Consider the following 12,560-nt stretch of genomic DNA (forward strand, 5'->3'; position numbering starts at 1 on the left):
CGCTCAGCAAAGAAAACCATCGCACCAACCCATATCCAAAACCAATACAAACCTTTTATCAAACCAACATACAAACATGTCTTCCAACACACAAGAAACTCGCCTCGAGATCGAGATCTCTTGGGATCATCCCGCATCTAGTACCAAACATGTCGCAACAGTCAACGCACTCCTAGACAGTGGCACTGAGGACTGGATCATGTCTTGGGACTGTATCCATCGTGCAAGAATACCCACTCAACCTCGACCAAAGCCTCTCGTCATCAGACAGGCCGATGGTACCCCTATGCCCAACTCCGGCACTCACATCACTCAACCTCTTAACCTCCGCATCGGCAACCATCTAGACAGGGCTATCACCTGTGAGGTCGGCTCGATTGCAGGAGAGGACCTCGTCATACCACATCGATGGCTCAAGGAGCATCAACCAACCATCCATTGGGGACGCAACAGTGTTAGTTTCCATAGTAACAACTGTATAGTCAATGGATACTTCGTATCAGTCGAGGACATATACGATCAAGACCCAGAAGAGCTGGTCATCAGGCTGCTGAGGGCGTCACCCAAGAAGCAGATGACGATCGAGCAACACCCCTTTTGGGCAAGAGCATCGGTAAACGAGGCTCTCGTTAGTGCTATACCGGTGGAGTTTCAGGAATATGCCGACGTGTTCTCCAAGGAAGGAGCCGCTCGACTACCTGACCACTCTGAATGGGATCATACCATTCCTCTTATGGAAGGAACGCAGCCTCCGTGGGGACCGATCTATTCGCTCTCCCCACTTGAAGACAAGGCACTCCGGGAATATTTGGACGAAAACCTGCCCTCCGGCAAAGTAGTCCCCTCTACTAGCCCAGCAGCGGCACCCGTCCTGTTCGTTCCGAAAGCTAATGGCAAGCTTCGGTTATGTGTCGACTTTCGTGGCTTGAATGGAATCACAATCAAGAACCGTTATCCACTGCCGCTCATGAATGAGCTGGCCGACGCAACGAAAAGAGCACTCTACTTCACGAAAATAGACCTGAAAAATGGCTATAATCTGATTAGGATTGCTAAGGGCGAAGAATGGAAAACCGCTTTCCGAACAAAATACGGCCTCTTCGAATATAGGGTAATGCCTTTCGGCTTGACCAATGCTCCTGCGTCGTTTCAGGTCATGGTCAATACCATATTTAAGGATCTTCTAGATCAAGGTGTAGTAGTCTACTTGGATGACATTTTAATGTATTCAAAGACTAGAGAAGAGCATACGACTCTTGTACGAGAAGTTTTGGAGCGACTGCGACGACACCACCTATACGGAAACCTCGAGAAAACAGAGTGGTATCAACAGGAGGTAGAATTCCTGGGATTTATACTATCAGGAAAGGGAAACCAAGTATCACCGAAGAAAGTCCAAGCGATCGAAGGTTGGTTAGCCCCAACCAAGGTCAAGGAACTTCAGTGCTTCCTCGGGTTCGCCAATTTCCTAAGACGGTTTATCCACCGATATTCTGAGGTTTGCAGACCTATGACCGATCTCCTGAAGAAAGGTGCCGTATGGAAATGGGGCAGGGAACAGCAAGATGCGTTCGACAAGGTCAAGAGGAGATTTACGTCTGCTCCAATACTCCGACACTACGACGAACACCTTGAAGCAATCGTGGAAACTGATGCGAGTAACTGGGCCGAGGCCGCAGTACTCTCTCAGGTGTTCGAGGACGGTATTCTACATCCGGTAGCTTACCACTCTCGCAAGTTCAATGAGGCAGAAGTTAACTATGAGATCTATGACAAGGAGATGCTCGCAATAGTTTCTGCTCTCCTGACTTGGAGATATTGGCTGGAAGGGACGGACATCCCTATCCAGATACATTCGGATCACCAAAACCTGCAGTATTTCACAACGACCAAGAAGTTGTCGAGAAGACAAGCCAGATGGGCCGAGAAAATAGCACCTTTTCGCTTCAAAATCCATTACCGACCAGGCGAAAAGAATGGCAAGCCAGATGCACTTACAAGGCGTCTGGAGTTCGCGATGGAAGGGGGAATAATGCGTGAGCAGCCCATAAAACAACTACTCAGTGCAAAACAGTTTGTCAGAAAATCACGGACCAGCGTAGAAACTGGGTCTGAAGTGATTGGCAACCCCGAAGAGGAATGGAATCAGTTGGATCAGTGGTACGACATACCGAGCGTAGAGCTGCCTCAGCCACTACAGGGTTGGTATGAACAGGAAAGACGATGGGTTCGGAGGATGGTTCCGGATGAACACTTCCCTGACTCAAACCTTGAGATCTTTGGACCACCGGAGGCTGCTATCGTAAAGGTAGAGCCTGCCGCTGAATGGAGTCCCGATTCGAATGACCCCACCCACGATGGTCGATGGGTAGTACCGGGCTACGCGGTCAGGCAGGTCATTGAGGAACATCATGATCGACCCATAGCGGGGCATCTAGGAAGGGATAAAACCCTTGAGTTGATCGATAGGAACTACTGGTGGCCAGGAATGTCCACGGATGTAGCCAACTTCGTCAAGACTTGCGATGTATGCCAGAGAGCCAAGCAACGTCGGAGACACTTGTCACTCCCTCAACCCCTAGAGTTAGCCACCACACCTTGTACTGATATCTCAATGGATTTCGTAGTGGAAATGCATAAGGAGAAATCAGGATTCCGTAACGTATTGGTAGTCGTGGACCGTTTTACAAAGATGGCTCACTTCATTCCAAAGACGGGAATCAACGCGGAACAGACCGCTAACGCATTTGTTAAAGACATCTGGCGTTTCCACGGACTCCCTAGGAGTATCATCTCCGACAGAGGAACACAGTTCGTGTCAGCATTCTGGACGGCAATTACGGAAAGATTGGGGATTCGTAGGAGACTCTCTACTTCATTCCACCCGCAAACCGACGGCCGGACAGAACGAACCAACCAACACATGGAAGGTTATATTCGGGCATATACGGCAGGAACAGGCAAGAACTGGAAGGACCTGTTACCTATCTGTGAATACGCCTACAACAATGCGAAGCATACGTCGACGGGCCAATCGCTGTTCTACTGCAATTCTGGCTTCCACCCTCGAACGGATTGGCCTACGGATGCAGAGATCGAACGATTAGATGCCAACGGGAACAACTACTTGGATGAGATCATCACGGCTCATGAGTTAGCGAGAGATACGCTACAGAAGACTTTCGACAGGATGGCGTCAAAGCCAGGACCAGCAGCACAGCGGTTCACTATCGGTCAGAAAGTCTTGTTGGATACTCGGAACCTAGGAGGATACTCCAAGTGGTCAGACAAGTTCACAGGACCATTCGCAGTTTCAGCAGTGATGGGCAATCAGGCTTACCGTCTCGAACTTCCGGTAGAATGTAAGGTTCATGACGTCTTTCACGAAATACTGCTACGACCCTATCGTGAGGACCCGGATCCCACTAGGCAACAGAACACATGGAAACGACTAGCAACACCCGAACCACAAGAAGCATTGGCGGACGAGAACTTCCAACCAACCGCGAACCTACGACCCCACACACGAAGTCAAGGCCCAGCGATCGATGATGAAAGGGCTCGTAAACGACAACGGAACAGGCGGGACTAAGCTCGATACCTTTCCCTACTCTATGAATTTTCCTACAGGGTTTTTATCATAGAAGGGTTTTAACGGTCGAGGGCGACGTCTAGGAAGGGGGAGTAGTGTTACAGGAACTACGGAAGCACTGTTCTAGAGGCTTAGGACAGTGAGGAATACGAGTGACGGGTTGTGATGCGATGACGGTCGGGTAACGAAAGGACAAGCATAGAAAGGTATCGGGTAGTGTGGGGGCACGCGGTGTTACCACACTAGTCCCATACTATTATGACGGCACGCTTACTATTGGGTGTCTCACCCGAAATAGAATAGGAAGCGGGGCTTACGGCTGTGGGCTGTTCTACTTAGGGAAGTAGGTCTAGGATAATAGTATGGTACAGCCCGATGACTGGCAATTGCAAGGTTCATGGTTACGTGTCAGAATTAGAATGGAGGATGGAACTATGCGGGGGCGCTTTTCTATCTGAGTTATCTTCGGGAGCATTATCTTATTCTATTATAGTTGTATCAGTTAGTTTTAGAAAGCGGGCCTTGGCATAGGTTCCAACATGTAGAAATAGGGCTTGGTTCTGCGAAGACTTGAGGGTATCATCAACCATCAAGTCAAGGGAATCCGGTTTACAATATCATCAGTTTAAACGCTACAGAATTATCGCTTAGCACTGGCCATCTCCCCAAACACCATCAAAGTAAAGTAGAAGATTGCTTCGTCACATCTTTTGTTTACATCGCCCTCAAACAAAACAGTTAAACAAAACCTTGAATCGAAACATCCGAAATGGCGAAGCACCCATGCATTTATGTAAAACCCACAACCGCGCAGCAACACAAAACAAACCCACACACCCTCCACAAACCATCTCACAGGCCACGGTCGCTACCTCCATCACGGACCAGTCACATCCGCCCATGATGTCACAGCGCCCAGAGTAGAGTGAACTCCGTGCCTGCACCGTTACTGTCGTTCACGGGGTATTGGCGGGTACTGGGTGTTGGCGGATAAGCCTAAAAAGAGACAGCCAAGCCAACCTTTGGCTTCAATCCGCCAACACCCAGTACCCGCCAATACCCCGTGAACGACAGTACCTGCATATGCATCTGCTGAGCCCCCTCGGTAGCCCGTGCCGTGCTGCAGTGATCGACGGTGGGTGACACATGCAGCCGCAACATGTTGACATTTACCGACCTGCAGGTACGTGGCAGACGAGAGCCACAATACCTTTGTAGTGCCCGGCCCGCATTAATTTATCCACCCTCTAGCGCCAGCCCTGTATGTAGCTCCCGACATCGATGTTTTCGCACTGTCGGAGTGCGTGAAGTCATGCATATATATCGCCCCATATGCGCAGGTAGGTCAGTTTTTCCAGATGCCCGATAACGCACCGGACGGGGAAGTCGGTTAACGCCGTGAAGTCGCACAATGTCTCAGACCACTGAGACAGTCTCACTTTCTCTCCTTGGCTGTCGCTACACTTTCAACATGAACACGAGTACGGTAGGAAAGGGTTGTTGGTACAAGTCAATCACGGGGATAGTATTTTCTGATATTTCTTTCTAATATATAGTTGTGAATAAGATATGTCCTAACAAAATGAATCTACCAGTACCTCCTGGACCTTAGTGACTTGCCTGAGAAGCCTTCATCTAGCGGAATACCATGAACTGAATCTAGATGATAGCGAGCCCTAGCAGAACCCTTTGATTTTCCGGTGACTGGTCCGGAATGGTTGGGTTCTTGGAAAGGCTCAACATCTACGTTCTCTTCAGAACTGTCCCCAACTTCGAGGACCTCCCAACACATATCATCTTCAGGGTTTACTGTATGGACCTTTTTGGGATTGGATTTGCGTTTAGGGGTGGCATAACTGGCTGGATTTGCAAAGGTAGCGGGTGGAATATGCTTGGGTTTCTTCAATCCATTGCGGGTAGGCCATGATAGAGGGGAAGTACTAGGACTATTTGGGAGTCCTTCCTTCTGTGTTTACCGGGTTTTTCTGGGACCTTCTGGACTGGGTTTGAGTTGAAGATTGGATGTGTCGGGGAAGAAGTTAGGGTCCTTGGGTGTGCCGTTACTTTTCCTTCCTTTTAACTCCTTGCTAGCCACTAATGATTTTGAAAGCCTTTCTCTCCAGCTGTTCTCGCATCCTAATTACCTCCTTCCCGTGATGATTTGAACTTTGGACAGAATCCGCCTATCTGCCCTAATTGCTTTTTTCCCTTCGTATTTCATCCGAATAACCTTCAACTGCAGCTTCGCGATATCGGCTTCCGTCAATACTAATTCGGCACATGAGATAAGAAGAGCTTTTGATTTGGATATAATTGGAATTGGTTCCCTTCGCTTGTGAGTTTTCTCTTGATCTATGAGGTTTGGATGCGGGTTGAGCGTAACCTAAGAGGAAAATTGAGTGAAATGGCCGGCCGATAGAGGACAGTGGTCTCAAAAAAGAGCTATACGTTTAAAGGTAATCATGAGAGCTCCGACGGCAGTGATAATTGCGCCGCGTTCGGATTGAGTGTGCCCTATACATGTGTGGAATATCACTCACCCGAAATGGTGGACCTTCTTTCATATAGAACCTAATCTAAAAAGCGATCACAATCTACACCTCCATCCCCGCCACTTATTCCTCCCTAGCACAAACGTATTCTAACCACATGAGGACTCATAATAAACTCAACTCCACTTCTCTCCAATCCTCACACAAACCAGTACCTACTCTATCATGGCCCCGGTAGAACAGGATAAATAAATACTAATAAAAATAGATGAGACAACAGGCATCAACACAGGTATCAAGTAAGAGCAAGTAGATCTTACCTTCATCTTAACTGGTTGGGGTGGTAGGTTTGAGCGGTATATGGTCGGGTCTAAGAGTGGATTGATACTTGCTTTTCCAAGTCTCGAGCTTAGTCCTGACTCCGCTGTCGAGGTGTTTAATATCTGCACCAGCATCCAGGAGCCTGTTGACCACATCGAGATGACCGCCCTTAGCTGCGTTACTCAACGCCATCGAATCATCTGCCTTGGCATCGGCGCCGGCATCTAGGAGCCTCTTGACCACATCGAGATGACCGCCCTTAGCTGCGTTACTCAACGCCATCGAATCATCTGCCTTGGCATCGGCGCCGGCATCTAGGAGCCTGTTGACCACATCGAGATGACCGCCCTCAGCTGCGTTACTCAACGCCCACGAATTATCTGCCTTGGCATCGGCGCCGGCATCTAGGAGCCTGTTGACCACAGAGAGATGACCGCCCTCAGCTGCGTTACCCAACGCCATCGAATCATCTGCCTTGGCATCGGCGCCGGCATCTAGGAGCCTGTTGACCATATCGAGATGACCGCGCTCAGCTGCGTTGCTCAACGCCCTCGAATCATATGCCTTGGCATTGGCGCCGGCATCTAGGAGCCTGTTGACCACATCGAGATGACCGCCTGACGCCGCCCCTTTCAACGCCCACGAATAATCTACCTTGGCATCGACGCCGGCATCTAGGAGCCTGTTGACCACATCGAGATGACCGCCCTCAGCTGCGTTACTCAACGCCCACGAATTATCTGCCTTGGCATCGGCGCCGGCATCTAGGAGCCTGTTGACCATATCGAGATGACCGCGCTCAGCTGCGTTGCTCAACGCCCTCGAATCATATGCCTTGGCATCGGCGCCGGCATCTAGGAGCCTGTTGACCACATCGAGATGACCGCGCTCAGCTGCGTGACTCAACGCCCACCGCGCCGCCTTGGCATCGACGCCGGCATCTAGGAGCCTGTTGACCACATCGAGATGACCGCGCTCAGCTGCGTTGCTCAACGCCCTCGAATCATATGCCTTGGCATTGGCGCCGGCATCTAGGAGCCTGTTGACCATATCCAGATGGCCGCGCTCAGCTGCTTGACTTAATGCCGGTGAATCATCTGCCTTGGCATCGGCACCAGGATCCAGGAGCCTGTTGACTGTATCTAGGTGACTGTTCCTAGCTGCCTGACGTAAAACCTTTACACCATCGGCACCAGCCTTGATGAGACACTCCACCAAATCTAAGCGGCCTTTATCGAATGCGTTGCATAGAGCTTTCGAGCCTACTACCTTGGCGTCTCCACCCACCTCGAGAAGCCTTCTGACCGCAGCTAGATGGCCGTTCTCAACTGCGTAACATAACGACTGCGAACTATCCGCCGTGAGATCGGCGCCGGCTTCTATTAAAATGTCTATGGCCGCTTTGAATCCAGTTTTAGCTGATATTTGTAATGCCGTGTACCCCAAACCATCCGTTGAATCACCCCTTGCCTCTAGATTAACGTCTTTTTCTGAAGAAACAAGTTTCACGAACTCCGAGTTCCCACTACGCACAGCGTGGTGTAGAGACTTGCACATAACTACACTCTGCTCATCCATGTGTACGCCTTTCCCCTCGCCCACCATGATGGCAATTTTATTGTAACCGTGTTTTACACACCAAAGAAATAGAGATAGGTAAATTTCAGCGTTCGGAGGGCCACCTTGCACGGGCTTATGTGTTTCGGTGGGCTGGCTCGCTAAATCATTCGCTACCCGTCGTAATCTGGTAGAGTACTTTTCCCTGATAGTCTCTCTGGGCCTATCGATCTCTAGATAAACCTCTTCGTCCTCAAGCAACCGCTCAACAAGCTCCCTATAGTTATTCTTGACGGAAAAGAGCAGGGTAAACGCCTGCATCGTTTCCAGGTCGTTCTCGTTGAAATTACAATAAAAGAGGTACTCCATAGCAGCTTCCGAGATCGCGCATAGGTGAAGAACATCTATTTTATGAAATTGTTAATTAAATAACGCTGTGGAAGGAACCAGACATATCAATGGGTACACCCGGGTGTCAAAAGAGTATGTACCCAACCCGGCCCGACCCGTTGAAGAAGAGGCAGTACCCAACCCAGACCCGCCGGGTGCTACCCGGGTCATTCCCGGGTTGGGTGCCACCCATTGAGATGTCTGGAAAGAACGATGATATAATACCTTGTGTTGTCGAAAATCTTATTTTCTGATCTCCAATTTGCACAATGTTCTCAACAGGACATGGAGTTTCATCCCTCACTAACATCCTGTTAGCCGAAACTAAACATAGGACTCCGGTAGTGTTCGGCACGAGACTACATTATGAGGAGGAGGAAAGGAGAAATACCAAGAAATGTGGCTAATGTGAACCAGCTCTGATCTCTCAGAACTATTTTTGCCTCCTTAATCGACTTGTGCATTAGGAAAAGAACAATGCAGGGCATTTCTATAGAGTAGCTGTTTGTCTGATAATATACGAATCTAAAAACTTAGCAACCATGCCAATTCATTGGTATGGGGTAATACCGTTGAAACAGAACATATTCATTTTCTGTCATCCATGCCTGACGGCTCAAGCCTGAGTTCATTGTTTCTAAATGAGGCTGTAAAGTGGGCTCTTTTACTTGTGTCTCCCATATCGCTAAATCAGAAGTACTCAATGCTGTAACTGTTGGCCTTACCAGGCCTGAATTTGTAACATTCTCAAGCTCCCTTCGTATTGTCTGATTTATGTGAGTTATGCGTACTTCGTTCTGAAATATTAATGTGTATAGGAATTTGCGCCTACCTCTACTAGTAGCTTTACCCCGTACCCGGTGTTTGTCTCAAGATAGTCCAGTTGTGGGTGTTTAGTAATAATATCTATCAATATCCACGCTGCCTTCAGGAGGTTCGCATAGCCTTGCGAGGATATCTTGCACTTTAGCCGGGGTCCAGTGTACAGGTCCATCTGCGACTATATACGTGGGTAGTTAATAGACGTCTGTGAGCAATAGGTGTCTGTGAACGTAGTAGAAGAACTTGTTGCCACAGTATTCGAATAGGTACCTTTAATAGCCACCAACTCCCCGCTTGGATCCATTCATCGACTCCGATTGCACTCCATCTTCGTCCATTGATCTCTGCACTTTTCATCAGGTTTCGGCTTAGAGATATCGTGAAGGTTTTGTCATCCTCTATAGCTGAGAGAGTGGGGGCTGCATCTCCAGGGCCCCGGATCATGTTCTTGATATCATTGACCCCCTTCTCAACCCCCAATGCTATTGCTTCTACCCGTTGTATGGAGGAACTGCGGCGGGGCGTGTCAACACTCTTTCTTCAGGCTTCTTGATGGGGAAACAATACTTTGCGCATGAGATTAGGAGTAGACTGATAACCCCATTGTGATAAACTATCTGGGTTGCACATGAATGTTAGTGGCTTGAACAAACCTTGAAAGCCTTCTGATAAGGAGGGGCGTGGGATTTGTAAATGCTTCACCGGAAACAGGGATTGCGTGTATCACCCTTGAGGGGCGCAGGAGCCTCAGAAGGCTTCTTGATGGAAGTACTGTATACAAGGTATGCAATATATCTGCACAGGTATATATCTCAAAAGGATTTGTGTGCTCACCTTATTTCGTAATGCATCAAGATCAGAGGCCTCGGCAGACCACTTCACACCCGTCCACCATTTCTTTATACTGCTAGAATGGATCTTACTAAGGTTTTCGTATTTCTTTGAATGTTTCTCTAGCTTTTGAAGTGTGATATCAACCTGACGCACGACTTTTTCCGCCATCTTCATTCGCTCATCTCCAGCACGCACCAAGATGGATTCTTTATTGTTGGCCTCTTTCCGAAGAAGATCTAAGGAGTGATGCAATATCCCAATTTCCTGTATCAGGCACTGAAATTCCTTGGGGGCGCCCCGGGCAACTTTGTAGTATTTTTCATAGATTTTTAGGGCAAGCTCTATAGTGACAAGAAAGTCGCCGACACCGAAACCGAAAGACATTGTGTAGAGAAAGCGTATACAAGGTTGCTGATGTTGAGGTTTTGGAGGATGTGTTGATGGGGGAACAGTGTTTCCCCGCGTATTCACGCTAGGACTCCACTGCGCACTGAGGCTCCCAAATTAGGCACGCTACGTGTACCAATCACCTGCATGTTCGCTAAATATTATCCCATCGCCTGGTGAGACATGCAGATTCGGGACCCTCCAAACTAGGCAGGTTTAGTCTGTGGCCCAGTGCCTTTGCCTCCGTGGCGGCGAGCTCAGCCATATGTAAATCCCATGGCAAAGTCACTGGGCCACAGTCTAAGCCTGCCTAGTTTGGAGGGTCCCGAATCTGCATGTCTCACCAGGCCATGGGATAAATCGAATGAATTTAGAGGGCACTGGTCCCCTTTCTTTCCATTTCAAACTTTAAATGCTATTAATATCCTATGTGCATCAATTAGACAGAGATAGGGTTGTACCTAGAATCAATTAAAACTACATGATTAAAAAAAAAAAAAAAAAAAAAAGGGTATGTGCGGAGACATTCACCCCACAATGTCATTGTGGGCAGTTTTGTACCCCGCGTCTGTTCTATGCGCAGACGCTACCTCCTGATTAGACGTTTTGGTATGGCAAATCCTATTCACCAAAATGCATTTTACAGCCAATGGGTAACCTGCTCACTGATAGAGACTCGAGGGTTTACCACGCACTGATGGTTAACAGGTATCATAATCCGGTGGGTGCTTGAGAGTCTACAAATTACAATTATTGCAACCTAAGTAGCAAAAATCATCGATAATTGATGATACTAGGGTTTATTCCTAGTCCTAAAATTTGGTTTGGTGCGTACGGTCTAGCAAAGATAGACCAGGATCAAATTATCTCTAGAACTGGCGAGTACATTCATTGATAGCTCAGCCATGCAAATCCCGAACCCTGATATTTTCTTCACAAACGTCGAAGTTTCCATCTACTTGTGGCGAGTTTAAATTGTACCTTGGTGTTTAGTTTTAGCATCTTGTCAGTAATAGATAGGTTATGCATTTCTCGCTGTTCAATGCTTGGGTATCCTATATGTCGATACCAGTGGATGGGAAGTGACGGGTAAATGGGTCCAGAACATTTTGCTGTCGGGGTTTGTCGCTTCTAGGTGTAGGTTCGTCTACTATGGGTGTAACCGTGTAAGGAAAAAATCATCCTTGGATACAGTTTTGATTGACGGTCTTTCCTGCCCCGAATCATCGTGTGAGGAGGGGTGACATTTTCTTGAATATCGTTCCGACGCTTGGCGAGAGCTCTCCGACGTCGGAGAGGTCTGTCGGAGCCCAATTTACATACAAAACATAAAGTTTTTTAGCTTCCGACAAGAAGAATTTAGACTCCGACATGAGAATTAAGGTTTATTCTGACCCCGATATCACAATTCGGGCTTTTACATCACACTTCGGACTCCAACATCACAATTTAGAGCCCGATATCACAGACCCACTATATCAAGCGAGGTACGAGCAGCCAGGAGGGGATGGCTACGAGATTTAATTTAGTGCACGAAGGCTACTCTACACCCCGGGTCGGGTGAAGTTTATGGAGCAGTTGGCGGAGGAGGTGATGGTATTGGCCAACACCAGGGGTGGGGGGAGGGGGAGGGGGGAGGGGGTGTGAGAGGTGGCATAGTATGAGGTGTGGATGGCGAAGCAGTGTCTAGGAGCAATCAGAGGGGGTGAACAATGGGCCGACATGGGTGCGGGGGGGTGCGGAGTGGGGGTTGAGAGTCGATGAGGGGCGAGGCTTGGCAGTAGTTTTTTGGACGCAACTGCTATTGCATACACAGAAAAAAACTTGCCAAGGCTATCTTTTGTATGGTACTACTAGTATGCAATAGCAGCTGAAGATCCCCGCGATAATCCAGTCAAGATGGTGTGGAGCATGCCAAGCATTTAACGGCTCCATAAATCTAGGATACGGCATGCGACCCCAACACCACCCCCACCCGCACCACCGACAAACGCCGCTCCACTGCCCGATCCATCAAAGAAACACCAAAAGACCGCTGCCCCACACGCACCTCGCTTCCCCCACCCTTGGCCTCCCCCCATCGCTTCACAACCCCCCCCCCCCCCACGTCTCGCTCCGCAATTCGCAGAAATGGCTGAAAGAACTGCGAGGACATCCTCTACGCG

At 48.7% G+C, this 12,560-nt stretch overlaps 2 protein-coding genes across 2 annotated transcripts; one reads left to right on the forward strand and one right to left on the reverse strand.

Annotated features, from left to right (window-relative positions):
- Nucleotides 1-4,904: 4,904 nt before the first annotated feature.
- On the forward strand, nt 4,905-5,757 carry LAJ45_02937 (uncharacterized protein; the record flags this gene model as incomplete). The annotated part of the gene is made up of 4 exons (XM_046112528.1): nt 4,905-4,936; nt 4,997-5,078; nt 5,523-5,644; nt 5,703-5,757. The coding sequence occupies 4 exons, from the start codon at nt 4,905-4,907 to the stop codon at nt 5,755-5,757; spliced, it is 291 nt and encodes a 96-aa protein (XP_045974017.1).
- A 492-nt stretch (nt 5,758-6,249) lies between these two features.
- On the reverse strand, nt 6,250-10,392 carry LAJ45_02938 (uncharacterized protein; the record flags this gene model as incomplete). Its single annotated transcript, XM_046112529.1, has 11 exons — nt 6,250-6,339; nt 6,405-6,475; nt 6,534-8,366; nt 8,578-8,655; nt 8,744-8,877; nt 8,923-9,119; nt 9,185-9,352; nt 9,445-9,685; nt 9,742-9,791; nt 10,009-10,092; nt 10,153-10,392. The coding sequence occupies 11 exons, from the start codon at nt 10,390-10,392 to the stop codon at nt 6,250-6,252; spliced, it is 3,186 nt and encodes a 1,061-aa protein (XP_045974018.1).
- Nucleotides 10,393-12,560: the final 2,168 nt, after the last annotated feature.

The sequence above is a fragment of the Morchella importuna genome (genome assembly GCF_003444635.1).
Source record: "Morchella importuna strain M04M26 chromosome Unknown Morimp01GS006, whole genome shotgun sequence".
NCBI classification, from domain to species: domain Eukaryota; kingdom Fungi; phylum Ascomycota; class Pezizomycetes; order Pezizales; family Morchellaceae; genus Morchella; species Morchella importuna.